This window comes from Oreochromis aureus, linkage group 22 (genome assembly GCF_013358895.1).
Source record: "Oreochromis aureus strain Israel breed Guangdong linkage group 22, ZZ_aureus, whole genome shotgun sequence".
NCBI lineage: Eukaryota > Metazoa > Chordata > Actinopteri > Cichliformes > Cichlidae > Oreochromis > Oreochromis aureus.
In genome coordinates, this window is record NC_052962.1 from 33,195,499 (window position 1) to 33,214,501 (window position 19,003).

The 19,003-nt window shown below is 38.5% G+C and overlaps 1 protein-coding gene, 1 long non-coding RNA gene and 1 pseudogene across 2 annotated transcripts; 1 reads left to right on the forward strand and 2 right to left on the reverse strand.

The window, feature by feature from the left end:
• Positions 1-1,842: 1,842 nt before the first annotated feature.
• LOC116332639 (major histocompatibility complex class I-related gene protein-like) lies at positions 1,843-9,696 on the reverse strand. Its single transcript, XM_031755662.2, has 7 exons — positions 9,482-9,696; positions 8,898-9,167; positions 5,356-5,634; positions 4,136-4,453; positions 3,493-3,588; positions 2,961-2,978; positions 1,843-2,856 (listed from the first exon to the last, which is right to left on the reverse strand). Exons 1-7 carry the CDS (start codon positions 9,525-9,527, stop codon positions 2,804-2,806), a joined length of 1,080 nt encoding a protein of 359 aa, XP_031611522.2. The 5' UTR covers positions 9,528-9,696; the 3' UTR covers positions 1,843-2,803.
• A 59-nt stretch (positions 9,697-9,755) lies between these two features.
• Positions 9,756-15,209, forward strand: LOC120435768. Its single transcript, XR_005609900.1, has 4 exons — positions 9,756-10,035; positions 13,984-14,097; positions 14,303-14,431; positions 15,117-15,209. It is a non-coding gene; the product is annotated as an uncharacterized LOC120435768 (long non-coding RNA).
• On the reverse strand, positions 13,482-17,453 carry LOC116332648 (annotated as a pseudogene).
• Between the last annotated feature and the right edge of the window lie 1,550 nt (positions 17,454-19,003).

The window sequence follows — 19,003 nt, forward strand, 5'->3', positions numbered from 1 at the left end:
GATTCAACATAGAGGCTAATGTCATGACCACACACCACAGTAATTTGTTGCTCCCAAATATTTTGAAGTTACACAGATTACATTTTGGGCACGCATGTGACTAAAATGGTTGCAATTTAAAGCCCTGAAAAATGTTCCTAAATTACTTGAATTGAAGTAATATTAAAACAGAACCCTCAAAAATATTTGGGTCAGGTTAATTTGACTCATATATATCTCTTGGCTCTCTACACTTTCTAATCTTGACTCTCCTAAATAAAAGCTCAAGTTAAATAAGTCTTATATGTTGTACCATGACTGAAATGTTTCATATTTCATATCCATATTGAGTTCCATAAAATTCTAATCAGACTGTCTGCATCACAAATGACTCCATTCTGTGAAATCCTTGACTCACCTCTCCAGTAGAGGTCTCTCCCCTCTCACTCTCTGTGCTGCTCTGCCCTGAGGGTTAATGGGGGATGGAGGAGTGATTATTATTAGTGTATTATCATTTTTCCCCTGATCATAACCATACCTGAACGAGCTCAGCTCGGTGTTTCAGAGCTAAAACAAGTGACACAAATCAACACTACGCTAACAGTTTTGCTTAGTGTACTAGCCAGGTTTTTATATATAACAAATCGCACAAAACAAAAAACATACAGTATTTTTCTTTATTAAAATGACAACAAAAATTTTCTAAGGCAGTTGGGAGCAACGAACTCAAGAGAGAAATAACTGTGTGTCTCCTGTGTAACACTGTTGAGATACGCAGTGGTGTGAGAAAGTGTTTTCCCGTTTAATGATTCCTTATTTTTGTATGTTTGTCACACTTGAATGTTTCAGATCAGACAAATTTAAATATTAGACAAACATAACACAAGTAAACACACAATGCAGTTTCTAAATGAAGGTGTTTATTATTAAGGGGAAAAAAATCCAAACCTACATGATGCTGTGTGAAACAGAGATTTCCTCCCAAAACCCAATAACTGGTTGGGCCACCTTTAGCAGCAATAACTGCACGAAGCACTTGTGATAACTGGCAATGAGTCTTTTACAGCACTGCGGAGGAATTCTGGCCCAATCATCTTTGCAGAATTATTGTGAATCAGCCACACTGGAGGGTTTTTGACCATGAACCACCTTTTTAAGGTTTTTCGCGTGAGGACTTTGACTAGGCCGCTCCAACGTCTTCATTTTGTTTTTCTTAAGCCATATCATAAGCACATGTGATGTGTGAAACGAAAGAATTGGAAAGAGGAAAAAAACTAACGATGTCACATTGCAGTTTTTTTCATTATCATTCTGTGAAAGACAGCTGAACAAACCTGACTTCAAGCTTTAGGTAGCACACAGTGTTTGACATTTGATATTAATTTCCTAATAAAATGTAGTAAATAACCTTAAAAAGGTTCTGCTGAAAATTCAAGACATTTCAGAGCCAAGTCCCCACTGTTTCAAAATTCTAGCAACGCCCTCCTCATAAGCCATCTCCATGGCATCCAGTTTCTCTCTATGACTGATGATGCTAATAATCAGTAATGATTAGCAATCATCAATTTCATAATAAGGAATATTCAGGCAAAGTCAGTAAGAACCTGTTTTCCAGTATCAGCAGTCAATTATGAAATATATCCTTTCTCTTAATGTTTCATTTAATTGAAACTAAAATGATGAAGTATAATAAATATATACTTATTATATTCTTGCATAGAAAACACTTTCAATATAAAACAGGAAAAAAAGCTTTCCTATGAAAGGTCAGATCCACATAATGCAAAACAAACAAGCGTACTGATCAGCATCCATACATCAGATGGCATTCCAGCTTCAATAATACTAAAGACAGAAAATGAGGATGTTTATGTTTTGCTTATGTTTTTATTTACAAATGTAAAGATCATTGTATTAATTTAAAAAAAAGATTCAAAAACAATTTGCATATTTGTGCCTTATTTAGCTTGTTTTGATAAGGTCTCTCAGATCAAGTATAAAATATGAAATATTAAGGATTCTCTTCAACTCCTAATTAACACTTCATAAAATACTTCACAGATAAAATGGGGACAAAAAAGACAGACACCTGCTATGACTGGTGTCACATACAATCATGGTAACATTTTTGCGGTGTCACAGTTATAATGAACAACTGATGAACACACATTTACTTTGATAGCAGAGAAGGTTCCTGTGTCACAGGTAAGAATGTAAAGATGCAGAGCAGATAGCTTAGTGTTAGTGGATAGTGCTGAAGATCTTCAGGCCTGTCTTTGTGAAAATTTGTAAAATATTTTTAGCATTTATAAGATCAAATTATTGAGCTGAACCACACTCCCCTAATCACCTAAAGATCATAAAAACTCCAGTTTAGAAATTATTTAGTAATTCCTGAGTAAGAGCAGACTGAGGTTTCTCTTTTTCAGAAAAAACTGAATGACATGTGACCAAAAAGAAAAACTATCTTGATTCTGTTTATCTGGATGTAGCATTCTCAGTGGGAGAAATGTTTCATCACTCATCAAAGCGCCTTCTTCGGTCTCAGCTGACTGCAGGTTTCCCCAGCCTTATAAACAGTACATTTGCACAATTACTGAAACTGGCCCACTGATGAACAATGGGCTGTGAGGTCAGTGTCTAGATCATAATTATGCAAATAGTCATGATTGATGAAACGTTTCTCCCACTGAAAACGCTACGTCCAGATGATTTCCTTTCCTGGATGATTGAGCATGCATCAAGACACAACAATCTTCTTTGCTCTTCACTTGGTTAACTGGATGTGTGTAGACTTATGTACTTATGTACACACACTGCTTGTTTATGTGGTGTCTTCATTCTTTCCCTCAGAGAGTTCACAGATGTTGACAGCAGCTGTAAGGTACAAAATGCACTGTTAGTCCTGGACTAACCTTTATATACAATATGCATAAAAACTTAAATGTACAGATCTGAGTAAAAAAAGAATTTTTACTTACAAGGTGTAAAGTGTTTTTCTGAAATAAAAAGGAAACAACATAATTTCAAAATCCCAGATGAGTTCAGTTTCAGTCTGTATTAGAGGATCAGGTGGGGTATAGTATAAAGTTCAACACAGCCAGGCTTTATTTGTATGAACTGGCTTGAAAAAAAACTCTCTCTGCTCAGCTGGGCTTTCTGTTTCAACAACATTTATACATTTTCTGCATCACTAACAAAATAGATTTTAATTCCACTGATAATGCAACGCACAGTTTGTGCAGCTGTAACGTTAGAGTTTAAATTATTTTATGATTTTGTGTGCACATCTAAAACACACGCAGTAAATAAAAGACTTAATGAAAATGTGGCACCTCCAGCTGAATCTAAAACCAACTCTGATCATGACCTGTTGCTGATCAGTAATGTGTTCAGCATAACTGACCGTGGTGATTTTGAAAGGTAAAAAGAGAACCACTTTCTGTCTTAAAGCCTAATAGAGCTCTCTAAACCACTTTATAAGATACTTCTCAGGTCATTTGAGTCTCTCACCTTTCTTCTTTTTGTAAAAAGCAAATCCAGCGACAGCAACGAGGATGAAAACAAGAAGAACAACGGTGACGGTGATGGCCTTGTTGGAGGACTTCTCTGCTCAGTTAAAAAAAATAAATAAATAAAATAAAAAAAAAAAATGAACAAAATTAGCAGATGAAGAAGGTTATAACATAAATACATCCGTCCTATAGCGTTCATCTGTACTATGTATTGCAGTTAAGCAGAACAGATACGCTAAAATTACACTACTGACTTTTTAAGGCTTTTATAGGAGCCTCGGCAACATTTCCCAAAATCTAAGGCCTAAAAGAGATAAACAAGGGTTTTTATGTGTTAAAAGCCATCTGGGGAATTATATAGGAATTCTGGTCAGTCCTGTCAGGCTTGGATTGTCTAAACTATAAACCTAAAGTTTAAACTAGATTAACTTTAAGAATATTAATAGCAGTAACATCTTACATATATTTTTATTATATACAAGCACTGAATTTGTTTGTTCTTCTCTATTAGGATCTCCATTAGTTATTCCTGCAGGAAGCTACACTTCTTGGATTCCAAACAAAAACAGTAAAAAACTTTCAGACATCACATTACAGACAACCCACAGAATCAACAAACCAAACAAACAAGCTTTTCTCACCTTTTGTCATTTTTTCCTTCCAGTTTGTTCTGATCAGTGTTTTATTCAGTTTTGTGACAACGATCTTCTCCACATCAGAGAACTGAAACACACACTCGTATTGTCCCCAGTCTTCAGGTGTGACTGAAACGTTCAGATCAGCACTCATCTGGAAGGTCCCATCATCGTTGGGGAGGATCTCTCCAGGATCCACACCTTCATGAAGCTTCCCTTCATCCTTCCTCCAGAACATCACGGCTCTGTCGGGGTAGAAACCTGTAACGTGGCAGCTGACTGGAGAGGAGGGAGTCTTCTGGAGGAGAGACACTGAAGGAGGAACTGGAGAGAGGGAAGATGGGAAGAAAGAGAGTGAGAATGGATGGAAGATAAAATGATGATAAACAAAAAACAGATAAGGAAAGAAGATGGGAACAAACAATAAGGAATTCAATAAGAAGAAAAAGAAACATCGACAGTAAAGCAAGTGTTGTCTACATGTTGGATGAAAAACATCGCTTGCGACATAAGATCAACTCAAAGATGCGAAAATCAAAGCAAAAATTGATCCGTGATTCAGAACAGAGTGAGCCATTCGAGCCAAAAAGTCACCAGCTTTATTGCGGCTGTATTATGACATACTGTATAAATTTAATGTAAATCCAGCCATCAGTTTTAACACCACCAGCAGGTGGCGCTAAAAGACAAGTTGGAGATGACACTTTTTGAAAAACACTAATGAACTATGGCACTTTCTCTTTGCTGTTTTGTCACCACAGCAGATCATCTGCTCACCCTTCTGTCACATCAACTGCATGTCCTCCTTCCCTACATCCATGAGCCTCCTCTGTGGTCTTCCTCTTCCCTCCTGCCTGGCAGGTCCATATTCAGGATCATACATCCAGTATATCCACTTCCCTGCTCCGCACATGTCCAAACCATCTCAGCCTCAGCAGGTTCTAATCAGCTTTCATCAAAGTTCACATTTTCTTACTTCATATATGCATTTGGACTCTTTTTTTCTGAAACTTTTGCTTCTAATCCAAATGACTGATTATCAGTTATGAATAAGTAACTGTTTTCAGAGTAGCACTAACAGAGTTAACTACAAAAAAGGATAAAACCACGCCCATCCATAGACTTCATGTAGAACTATGAATAATTTATGGGGTAAGTAAAGTATTTCTTGTCTTAAAACACATAACGAGACACTTTTTACAATGAATGCAACAAAAAAATGCTACCTGTTCTCTGCAGGGAGCTGTTCCCACGGTCCAAGAACGATTTCAGCCGCTCTGGACAGATGTCAGTGAGGAAGACTTTATTTAGTTTTGTTCTGTTCCTGTCAGCATCCCAGCTCTGTTTGGTAGCCTCAGCCTCTGGTTTCAGTGAAGCCCACGACAGTGTGTTCAGATCCAGTTCAATAAAGTCTTCTCCATTATAGCCATACTTCAAAAAGCCAGACTTCTCTCCAGTGCTTTCCTCCCATTCGCAGCCACTTCTAGTCTGTAAGATGTAAAAACCTGGAGAGAGAGAGAGAAAGCACAGTGAGCTGTGATACATAGGATAAAAGTTTAGAACAGAGCTTCCCAAAGTGTGGGGCCCGCCCCCTAGGGGGGGCGCAGAGCCACTGCAGGGGGGACGCGGTATGAAAAGGGGAAAAAAAAACAACAAAAAAAAAACGCTTGGACACTGGGGGTTAGGTGGTCGGGGGCGTGAACATTTTTCTTGTAAAACAAAGGGGGGCCCAGCAAAAAAAAAGTTTGGGAACCACTGGTTTAGAACAGGGGTCAGCAACCTTTAACATCCAAAGAGCCACTTGGACCCGGTTTCCACGCAAAAGAAAACACTGGGAGCCGCAAATACTTTTTGACATCTAAAATGAAGATAACACTGTATATATTGTTTTTTTACCTTTAAGCTTTCTGTGAACAACTAAAGTGTGTTGCTTATGAAATCCATGAAGTGCTACAGAGAAAATTACATTTTATTTATCGCATTAACACATTTTGAACTCTTAAAGAAATATAACAAAAATGAAATACACTCAGCTGAAGGTCTCTTAAATGAATTTAAAAGGTGAACTTAATGATCCATGTAGCAAAGAAAAACTGTCGTGAGCCGCCACCCTTATATCGCCTTTGGGCTTTTGGAATGTAGCGGAGCCTTGACCTGAATTTTAAAAAATAATTGGAAAAAAATCACTATGCTACAAAAAAAATGAAAAATAAATATCTGCAAAATTCTGCATAAATATTTATTTTACCTGGTTAATGTGTGTGGCGGGGCGTGGTCTGCAGTGCCGCTGCATGGGAGTCGACGCACCTGAGCGGCACCCGCAATCACCCCTCCCCGTCTGTTCTCTCTCTGCTGTTGTTGGTATGTGTCGGGCTGTGAACTGAAAAGCTACAGCCGGCTGTATACGTACAGCAACCGTGTGTGAAAAGTGGTCAATAAAGAGATGCTGAAAAGCGTGTTCATGCAGATATCGTCGGGTCTGCCGTAGTACAATGGGACTTCTGCTCCTGAACCTCTGCGCACAGCGTCTGCAAATCGGGGCTGTACGAAGTCATTTTCATCTTTACGCAGGACTATAAGCTGTTGTCCGTGAGGCGTGAGCGGTGTTTGTTTTTAACATAGTTCACGGTGGAGAATAGCTGCTGACATAATGTGGATTCAAAGATCCATAATTGGCCTACCTGGGGTTGAAAGTCTCAATAAATGCACGGCGTTTCGGCGGGTATACCGGCTTCCGCTAGTGTGATGCTTATTTTGAACGACAAAAATAATAAAATATAATTTTATTTTTATATTTCAATATCACAATAATCTTCCAATTTAGAACTACAAGTTAAAAAAAGAACTAAACACAAATAAAATACACTTCAGCTAAATACTTCTTTTTTTTTTTTTTTTGTCTGTCCCATTTGGTTCTTTAGCCGTCAGAATTGTTATCTGAAGACCAACAAGGATACCAAATGGATTTATTTTGCCAAATGGATCATCATGGCATTGCCGTATTGGTCCATTTGATCAAACTTTGTTGTTATTATTTATTTTATTTTCAGTTGTTACAGATGGGACAGACATGACTGGGGGATAGGAAAGGGAGAAAGAAAGAGAGGAAGGAAAAGAAAAACAGAAGGAAAAAGGGACAGTGAGAAAGGGCACTTACAAAGACAAAGAGAAAGAAAGAAAAAAAAAATCTCCTGGATCACCTGTTGAGAGAAAAAGAAGAGAAGACAAGCAAAAAAACCCAAACAAAAACAAAGCAACATACTAAACACAACACCATCACGTTAATCTAGCTAAGTGTGAACAGCAGTAAATACTAAATATTGAAAGTTGTTGTGCAGCACGCAGGACAGACAGCGCACAATGTGCTTTGAAGTAGCAGCTAAGAAAGGTGTAGTTTATGTCTACGAACAGTGAACACCCGTGTGCACACCTGTGTGGATCAGCGCTTGTATACAAAAGGTTTCCCCATGTAACGGTCTGCTAGAGGGTGTGGAGGCCCATAGCCCCGTCCCCAGGGCATGAAGCAGGCATGGAGGAGATCCAGGCTCCAGACATCCAGAGGCCCCAGAGTGCGAGAGCCCAAGGAGTACCACCGGAGGGGCATCCGTGCCACCCTCCTGGGAAGGGCTGAGGAGATCCCCAGGCGAGGGGTCACCCAGTAGCCACAGAGCAGAAGCCAGAGGGGCTGCACTGGCGTGCCCGCCGGCTCTGCCGGCAGCCAGCTGTGCCAGAGTGAACCGAGTTGCAGGCCCGGGCCGGAGGCCGAGGGCCCCTTTGCCCGGAAGAGGCCTGACCGAGCGACAGGCACCAGGCCCCGCCAAGTAGCCACCGGGAGTGAGCTGGTGCATACCTGAGCGCCCAGCCCGGACACCAAGAACCACCAATGCACCAACCCCTGAGGGCATCAGTTACCAGCAGGGAGTGTGGTGAGGGGAGATAGGCCTCCAAACTTGGAGGGCCTGGGAGTATCCAGGGAGGTGGAGTCTAAGACCCGACCTGACATATAGACACAGACAAACAGGCACACACAGACATAAACATGCTTTCCCACCCTCATGCACACATATACAAACACTCAGCACTCACCCAACGTAGGGATAGACATACATAGACATGTACACACAATCATACTCCCCAAACATACTCTATGCCCCGGGTCCAGGTACCCTTGCCCCAGAGGGGAAACGGCACCAGACCCAAGAGATGTGACCCTTTTTCCGGGGTGGAGGCAAGCAGACCGCCCCAGGCTCTGCAGCAGCAAGGAGGCCAATCGGACAGCCAACACCTCCTCCCAGCCCCCCGCCCCGATGGCTAGTAGAGAACGGGGGGGTGTGAAGACCCCATACCCCAGCTAAATACTTCTAATTTATTTTCCCAAACCACCCGGAGCTGAAGTATAAGGACTAAAGAGCCGCATGCGGCTCCGGAGCCGCAGGTTGCCGACCCCTGGGTTTAGAAGAATCAGAATCATCGTTATTTGGCCAATTTTGCACACACAAACAAGGAATTTCACTTCAGTTCACTTTGCTCTTCAGCATGCAAAAACTAACTAAATAAATAAAAATGCAAATGCATTGTTTTATTATGATTTTAAGGGATGTTCACATTAGTAAAGTCTGATGATTCCTGGGCTCAACTGAGAAGTACAAAAATGTAACTTTAAATCTTTAATTTAAGATTACCAAAATCATTTTACATCAGTCAGCTTAGCTTATATGATCTGATACACTGTATATTATATATAAAAATAGAAATAAAAATACCGCACCTTCACTTTGGTTGAACTGCTGTTTCAAACTAATAATCCGCGCTCTGAAGGCGCTTGGCTGAATGTTAAAGCACTCATGTTTGTACCACTCCAACAGCTGAGAGTCATTATCAAATACTTTCTTCACCCAGTCCTGTCTTGGTTCCAGTATCTTGTTGCTGCTGTCACAGTAAACTGCCTCAACGCCATCAACCACAGCAACACCCACAAACTGTGTGACATTTGGGGCTCCGGCAGATCCGGTGAAGTAATTTATCAGCGAGTGTCTCACTGTGAAACAACATTTAGTAAACACAAATAAGATTAGATCAATAAAATACCAAATATTATGAAAAATATTATTCGTTCGTTATAATTTGGTTAACGCTGCAGAAAAGTGAGCAATGACCAAAGGTGGCAAAAGGAAAGCATTGCAAACTACGTTTAACTCTTTAAAAGAGGATTTGGTTTTTGCAATTATTTATTATTCCTCAAAATGAGTGTTAAAATTTAGTTTAAAAAGTTCAGGCTAAAACAACTTTAAAGTAAACTCTGGGCTCTCGGTCAGATTTGAAAGAGCTCAAAGATTCAGGCGGTTTTCTTACCTGCAGATGAAACAGAACACAAAAGAAGCAGCAAGATTAAAGTCATCCTGTCCTCATCCTGTACGGACTGTTACAATAACTATTTATCTTCTTTACGCTCGCTGTACCGTTACCGGAAACCACTTTCGTTCAGCGCGTGTGCGATAAGGGCGTCTTCCTGTTTCGTTCTTTCACAGTAAAAGTCATAATGTATGTCGCGTGTTTTCTCTCTTTTATCCTGTCCCTGACATAAAGCCTGACTGTTGTGCATAAAAATTTAGAAAGGTGTGGCTAGGGAACTGGAGAGGAGAGACTGTCCTCTGGGTGAACTTTGATTCAGGAAGAGGAAGAAGACCTTTTGTCCTAGCTGTGCAACACTGGAACAGCTCTTTGACCTCTCGAGGAAATCTAAGTGTTTTTGCAGGTGTTGCCTAACCAGTCTGCATGTGTTTTGTGGACTTGGAGAAGATATTTGACTTCATTTCTTTTGGAATTCCGTGGGAGGTGCTTTGGGAGTATAGTGCATCTTGCAGCTTGCTGCGTGCCATTCGGCACATGTCCATCTGCAGTGAGAGGTAGGCTTGCATTGCCAGCAATGAGTCGGAAATGTTCCCAGTGTCACAGGTTCCTGATTTTTATGGACAGAGTTCCGTTGGCTTCATCAGGTTGTGGTCAAAGTCAGAGTCAGCTTTATTGTCAAAAACCATATGTAGAGATCACACATAGGAATTAGAAATTGCAATGCTTCTTTGGTCCTCAGTGTAGACTAAAGATTTTAAAGATAAAAAGATTAAAATAAAATAAAAGTCTTATATACAACACAGTACAGTACAATCCTATATAAATAACAGCGTCCAACACAATCCGAGTGCTGGCCAGAGTTTGTGTGCAACCTAGATGGCAGAGTCAGTGAAAGGGCGATGGTGGAGTATCAGAGTTTTGTATGTTTGGGGGGTGGGGTGAATGAGGGGTTCAGAAGGAAGAGGTGAATCCAGGTGTGGAGTTTGTGAGAGTCGAGAGGGACCGAGCAGGGATAGAGTTCAGCATCCTGACAGCCTGATGGACGAAGGTGTCTCTCAGTCTGCTGGTTCTAGTTCGGAGGCTCTAGGGTCTCCTCCCCGATGGCAGCAAACTGAAAAAGCTGCTGGACAGATGAGTGGAGTAATTTCCCCTTAGAATAACCTTTGACCACACATGTATTATTGTAGGGTCTTTACCTTACAATATAAAGTCACTTGAGGCGACTGTTGTTTTGATTTGGTGTTGTATAAATAAATTGAAAATTGAATTTGCCGCCTTATTTATATTCAAAGTGCAGTTCTTCTACCTCCATTTGAAGAGCAGAAACCAGACTGTCCTAACACAGGAATAAATAAGACTCAGCTCTGAGAATGCAGATTTGGCTGCTGACACAAAACACTCAAAATCTCATCTTGACTTGATTAAGAAAGCAAATATATGTTGTACGTCACCTAACCCCACATCTCTGCCCTGGTCTGCAGATTGCACAGACTATGTGGTGTGTTGGTGGAGAACCCAAAGCAGACGTAGACTGGATTAAACTGAGTGTGAGCTGTTTAGTTGTCTATTGGCATGTAATCCACAGAGGCAAAAACATAAAGCCCAAAAGGAAACTGAAAACAACAACTATTGAAACATGGAAACACACTAGGACAAGGGAAACAACCAGCGTGCATAAAGGACCACACTGGGGGAGTGAACACATGTTCTGATGAAGAATACGGGGAAGAAAGCACTATATATACACCCAGAAGGCCAGTCAGGGGAGTGGAGACAGCTTGTGAAAATGAGACATGGCTGAAGAGAATCAGACAATGAGACAAGGGAATAAACTTTGAAGCAAAGCACAAGGGTTTGAATAACTATCAAAACAAAGCAGGAAGTGAAACATCATACCTAAATAGGAAAATGCACAAACTGGGCAATTGATATGAATAAGAATCACAAAACTAAATAATAGAAAACTAAGAATTAGAGACTAAATGCACTAAAGAAATACAGACAGGAAATATAAGCAAAACTAACTCCAGAAACTAAGGCCTTTCTGGGATTTTCTGAGGCATCAAGACATTAAAAACTGCCTTATACTTTTTTTAATTTTTACTATGCCGCAGAGTTTAAACTCACTCCTGTTCCCTACTTTTCCACTTAAGGAAATGCAGAAAGGAAATAATTAACTGTACACCCATAATTTCATGCTCTATTTTTCCTCTCTCATGGGAATATCATTGCAAACAGACTTTCCCTATGTCTACTGGAATACTTTGAAACAGAGCATGTAAAATAATCACCCTTCCCAGAGGTATACTTTTTTTAAATTGAGAGAGAGGGACTTTTTCTACATTAAAAAAAACAAAAACAAAAATGAAACCAGCTGAGACCAATCCCTTATTAACGTGGGCTTTCCTTATTTCATCCTCCATAATGTGAAACACAAGCTGATAGGCTGCTATCAAAGCCTTTTTTCTCCAAAAAGTTCATCAGTCTTTTGTTAACCATTGTTTACAATAACTTTCAAACATTAGAAGTGGGTGCAGTGAGCCTGTAGTTACCCAGCTTGTTGGGACCTTTTCCTGGCATTGTGATGTCAAAATCCATCCACCTTTTTTGCTTTTATAAAAGTATCAGAGATCAGAAACTTATCTAAGTCCTCATGATTTATATCTTTTATCATATTAAAGCATATTCAGTCTTGACCCTTTTAACTTTTTCTTCTTTTAGGAGAAGCCCTCTTTAGTGCTTCAGTAGTAACAGGAGCATCTTTCATCACTACTTTCTCCTCACAGCCTGCTTTTGTTTTGTTTTCGCTGCCTCCCTTCTCTTCATCAGTTAAACAATCCACAGCAGTAAAAATATGTCGTTCTCTCCTTACGCCACATCCACTACTGAAAACAGGTTCCATTCAACACGTAACAGACTTCCTCCTTCCCTTTCCTGTACTTTTAGAAATTGAGCTTTCTGTTGACATGCTGAATTATTTTCCTGTTAAACGTTTCTGTGATAATAATGTCGCTAAAATCAAAGTTATTTAGCACTTTCTTATTAATCTTTCCCCAGTCTGGTTTATCAAAAACTAACTTTTCTGCTGGACATACAGCTTGAAAAGCTCAAGCCTTTGTTAATGGGATATGGATTCACCTATCAAAACACTGGCGTCATATCATGACTGTAGAAAACTTTTAAATTACTGCCATCTTGTGGCCAACTGTGGCCACAAGATGGCAGAATGCTCTTTGAGATTATAGGAAAGAGATCACTTTTACTTTGATTTTACCTTTTGTCAATTTAGTAAACAGACAGATCATTTACCTTTAAGATCAAAGACTTGTGTGAGAGGAGTAACATGAAAATAACATCACCATATACAAGGTAACTGGTTATGACTTGTACACACCAACAATAGCTGGCAGTGGATACAGTACACAAAGACCTGGAGCAAGGAGGATGATGAGGGATTTTTCCCTCTTTTCATAACATGGGCATTGTTTATATAGTAAATATTTAAGATTTGCAGCAGGATTTACCTGTTTTTTTGTTTAGCCATCTACAACTGTGCTGGTTCTGCATATTTTGTGTATCTCTCTCAGGTATCTAACAGTTGTGAATGGGACAATGAGTGTGGGGAAACTAAACAACGAAAGGTTTCACAGAACAAATGAAAAATAATCCCAATAGACAAAATCATTAAAAACAAAACGGATGGAAAAAATAGAGATTTGTGAAACAGTAATGATGCAGTCAGTTGGGTCCGAATAAGCAAGGCTTTGTGTTTTGCTAAGAGAAAGATCCTCTGTGTGTCTTCATTAGGATAGGGATCTGTGTTGGTGTGCAGGACTGTAGCCTGTAGGTTTTTATTGTTAAATGGCATTTGAGCAATGACCCCAACACTGATCGCAACAAAGAGGGGAAATACCTCCACAAACAAAGAGGGGAAATACCTCCACAAACAAAGAGGGGAAATACCTCCACAAACAAAGAGGGGAAAATACCTGACAACATAACATGCAATTAATTTTAATGAAAGGGGAGCAATTTGATAAGAGAATCGATAAGGAATGGAATCAATATTGATAATGGAACTGGAATCACTAATAATTTTTATAAATTCCCATCCCTAGGTAAGAACATAATAAATGCAGCACAGATTTTATAATACCCGGGTTTCTAGATGATACAGGAGATCAGATAGAGTTAATTGATAGTGTTGAAGACCCTCAGGAAGGCTGGAACTCTAAACCAGCAACCATGAAAACGAATAAAATATTATATAAGTTGGTATTCATAAAATAAATAAATTAAGCTGAAATAACTTTAATAAGGAAATATATAAAAACTAATGTTACATTATTAGTATTTATTGCGTAAAAGTAGATGTGGGTTTGTCTTTTTCAGAAGTAACAGAATAATCACATGCTGGATGGAAAAATACCAGAACTGAAAAGAACTGTCATTATGAAAAAAAATGAAATGATCAACAATCTTCTTTGTTCTTTTCTATTTAGGTGGAGATGTGTATATTTGTCCATAGTGTGCTGTGTTTGTCCATGCAGTCTCTGGATTCAGTCTTGTAGAGAGTTCAGAGGTGTTGCCCGGAGCTGTAAGGTCCAAAACAAACTGTAAGCCTGACTAATCTTGAACTGGCTTAGTATCAATGAAACTCAGAGTGATAAAGAAAACTATTTTATTTAAATTGTTCAGTTTTTGTTTCTGAAATAATAAGAAAAAACAAATATTTAAGAATGCCAGAGACGTTCAGCTTTGCAGTCTGTATCAGAGCATCAGCTCAGCTGAATCTCTCACCTTTCTTCTTCTTGTAAACAGCAGCAAAAACAGCAGCAACGAGGACGACAGCAACAGAAACAACCACTGCAGCAGTGATGGTGATCATCATGTCCGAGGGTTCCTCTGATCAGTCAGAAATCATGTAGTTTAAATGTAAATCACACATTGGTGAGGAGAAGGCAGCATAATTTCTATGTCAAGATCTACTGATGTAATCATACATGTAACACTATACAACACTCAGATACCATGACATATTGCAGTTAAGCAGAGCAGGCACACTAAAATTAGGTGGCTGACTTTTTAACCCTTTGACAGGATTTCTGCATATTCAGCTCCTCAATTATAAGGCCAGAAATAAAAACTGAGAGTTCTATTATTTAGAAACACTTACATTTTGAAATACAGAAGTTCAAGTTTCACTGTCAGAATTATGGTCTAAACAGTTTTCTCTTAAGAATATTAACAGCAACCATTCACACTCACATTTGTACCTATGGGCAAGTTAGAATCATCAATGAACCTGACCCCACTAACTGCATGTCTTTGGACTGTAAGGATAAGCGGAAGTGAATGGGTGAATAGATGTTATCAGCACCACCACTGGGCATAATTGAAATAAAAAAAGACACAGTTATTGTATACAAGTACAGATTTTTTTCTCCAACTCTAACAGGATCTCCATGAGTTATTCCTACAGTAGCAGCTATTCTGCCTGAGATTAAACAAAAACAGGACAAAACACTGAATTACAGACAATCCACAGTAACAGGAAACAAAATGAATTAAATGAGCTTTTCTCACCTTTTGTATTTTTTCCTCCCCTGTTGGTTCTGATTACTGTTTCATTCAGCCTGGTGAGGATGACGTCCTCACCATCAGAGAGCTGAAACACACAGTCATATCTGCTCCAGTCTTCAGGTGTGAATGATGAAACATTCAGATCAACACTCATCTGGAAGGTCTCATCATTGTTGGGGAGAATCTCTCCAGGATCCACACCTTCATGAAGCTCCTCTCCATCTTTCCTCCAGAACATCACGGCTCTCTCAGGATAAAAACCTGTAGCGTGGCAGCTGACTGGAGAGGAGGGAGTCTTCTGGAGGAGAGACACTGAGGGAAGAACTGGACAGAGGGAAAGTGGGAAAGAAGGAGATGAAGGATGATGGAAAAGGTAAAGATAAAAAATGGAAAACAGAAAAGAAAACAAAGTCAGACGAATTCAGTCAGGAGATATCAAGAAAATATCACTGACTGCTTTTTGCTCTGTCCTGCCTGTGACCCTGAAACCAATCTCATCATGTCCCTGACATCACTTTAAAATGAGGCTACAAGTCCTGTCTTTGTACATTCAGCTCTGTGTGTGTGCTTATATTTGTCTCTTAGTGTGATGGTTGTTGGATAAATACTTATTCTGCAGCAGAGTGCACCTTCTTTGCTGTTTATTCTGAGGAAAGTGATAATTATCCAAAACTCTGTGTGAGTTTTGCTGTGTGTTAAAAGTTATTTGTGCCTAAAGATGTTACTGATCACAACATTAAATACCTAATCAGCCTAAATGTTTAGCCATTTTCTTTTTAAAAGATAACTGTGTTATTAGGAATATAATGCAACATAAAATAACATTTCTGCATTCATGAAACTATCAGGTCATGTGATTCTACCTGTTCTCTGCAGGGAACCTTTCCCATTGTCCACACACATCTTCAGCCACTTTGGACAAATCTGAGTGAGGAAGTTTGCTTTGTCTTTAATTCAAACTTTGTCAGATAATGTCAGCCTCTGGTTTCAGTGCGATCCACGTCTGTGCCTTCAGATCAAATTCAAGAAAGTCCTCTCCGTTATAACCGTACTGTGTCAAGCCGGTCACTTCTCCTGTGTTTTCATCCCGTTCACAGCCAGATATTCTCTGTAAAATGTGGACACCTGAAGAGAGAAAGAAAAACAGAGACTGCAATGAACTATATTAATATTGTGTGAGCCACTGGTATTATAACAAAGGTGTGTGCTATGCTCATGATTCAAGTCCAATAATCAGATAATTATCATCATTTTTTCTAGTATAAACTAAGTGGAACACTGCAGCTTTAAAGGTAGGTCTGATGTGAAGACCACAGGACCACGAGAACAAGATGAAGGAGGACAAGATACAAAAACTGATTCAAACCAGGAGTCATGTGATAGAACTTCAGATATAGGCAAGATGTCTAAAAAGCTGAAAGATTGTTAAGATTTTAATTTAAAGGCTAAATCTAAAATTCTAATATAAGGAGCAGAAAATGCAGATTTGTACATCACTCAGTTTTGTTTATGATTTAAATGATTTGAGGTAAGACATAACAGAAAATACTTCACCTTCACTTTGACTGATTTGTTGTTTCAACATAGAAATCATTTCTTTGAAGAGGTTTGGCTGATTGTTGAAACACATGCGAGTGTACCACTCCTTCAGCTCAGGGTTGGTTTCTAATATTTTCTTCGCCCAGTCCTGTTTTGGTTTTAATGTCTTGTTGTTGCTGTCACAGTATCCCACATGGATGCCGTTAAACACCACTACACCCATGAACTCTGGGATGTTTGGGACTCCAGAGAATCCAGTGACAAAAAACCTCACTGACTGTTTATCTGTGTGATAAAATGTTTATAATATTAATAAATTCAAAAATAAAGGCATTATAAGAAGTATGATTAATTCAGTATAATTCAGGTCACATGTTTTCATTTAATTTGCAGTACAGTAACATTAGGACTGAGTGACGTTTTCGTTTTTATTTTCATTTTTATAGCATGTTTGGTCAAAGAGACATCCTGTCTGATCTGCTTTGAGTGTGTTTCTCACAGCAAAACTGAAAATTATAAAGAATAACAGACATATACTGAAAATGAACAAATCTTTTTTTTTTTTTAATCATCAATGAGAATCAAATAGTAATGAGTTATACTGCAGAAAAATTCCCTCCAGTTTTATATCCATATTTTTCTATAACGTAAGAATTAAACTTCAATTAGTAAAGTTCAGGCCAAAACAGCTTTCAAGTACAACGAAGGCAAAAACACTGCTCAAGGTCAGGTAAGAAATATTTTTCTTACCTGCAAGTAAATTAGGACAGAAGAGAAGCAACAAACACAACTTCATCTTTTCTTTGTCTTTAATGTCACAATTATTATTTTTTGTTGCAAAAAATGAATCCCAAGTCGCAGTAAAATGAAAAAGAAAAAAAAAAAGCGGCCGACCATTATGTAGCCATACGTGTGCGCTGTGTGCCCTCCTTGCTCTGGAACTGCCACATGGAGCAAGAGGAAAATCCATTCTTTCACTACAGTAGGTGGCGCTGAACCGACCAATCATAGTCGAAGTGACGTGTAGTTGAATTTCGACTAGGTGAACGTCAGGTTACGGCGTAGATCTAAGAAGTGAAAAACGTTGATGTTTGATATTTCCGCTGCTATAAATACATTTTAAAGGTTCTGTGTGTTTGACTTAAGTAACTCTCACACCGTCTGTTCCTGATTTTTTTTCCACTTGAATATTTTCTGATCACCAAAAGAGGTAGTCTAACGTCTTTTGGGAAAATTACCTTTAGTAGAGAATCGCAAATGCAACTAAAACAAAAACCTTCCTGGCTGAGATAAGATTTTTCACATGTAATGTAGATGTGGTTTTAAAACACAAGATTAAAAAAACAAGTTTAATTGCTGCCATGCAACATGAATTGCTGTTATTTATTTTTGAAATTATGGAGAAAAGGAAAATAGGAAATCAACAAGTAAACTTAAATTTTGTTCTTATTGTTAAAACCTTACCTTAATAGTCCCATAATATTAGATGTCTGTGATGCAGCCTCAGTGAGTTTCTTGTCATAGTGTGTGACAGCTTCAGGAATTCATTATTACGTCTTTCCAAAATATGTGACTGGCGTTCAGTAAAGTGTGTTGTTATTCTAACTTTTTATTTGCCACTGACATGTCACAGATTTTGCATAAACATACATTTATATCTTTGCTTTGAAATTACTTTTCAAATATTGTTAAATTTTCAGCAGTTTTCAGAGTTTTTATGCATTTTCCTCTTTTTGCGATTTTGACACAATCTGACAGTGACACCTGCTGGCCACTGTTTTTGCTGTCACATCATGATGATATTCTATGAAACGATGCAAAAATCATACCAGACCATCAATTATTAAAATTAAAGCATGTTTTGGAAAAATTCCCTTACAAGGAAAGCAAAACTTTTAAGAGTGTTAAAGACAATGACTGTGAAAGAACGTTGTACTTTAGCAAATATAAAATTATTCCTTTGTGAACATATGTGAGGCAGTTTCAATTCCTTAGGATTTCAGTGCAATAAACAATACACCAATTTATAAAATAAAATATACAAATAATAGTCTGCTATATTTATTGTGACAGCCACAGGTTTACAGCTGTTTTAAGTTGGCTTGTTCTTAGCCAACCTTGCCCCAGCCACACAGTAAAATTGCCTGAGTACATTTTACTCAAAACAAATAAAATATAAGTCTAAAAAAAGACAACGCTTGATCCCAGTCTAACTAGAGTAAAATTTACTAAGAGTTCAACTTTGAGACTTAAATTTACTCTATTTAGTGTAAAAATAAAAACAACTCTACCCTAGTTTTAATGTCTAGAACTGCATTTTACTCTGAATAGAACAAAATTTTATTTTTTACAGAACTGAATCTTACTCTATATAGAATTAAAGACTATATATAGAACTGA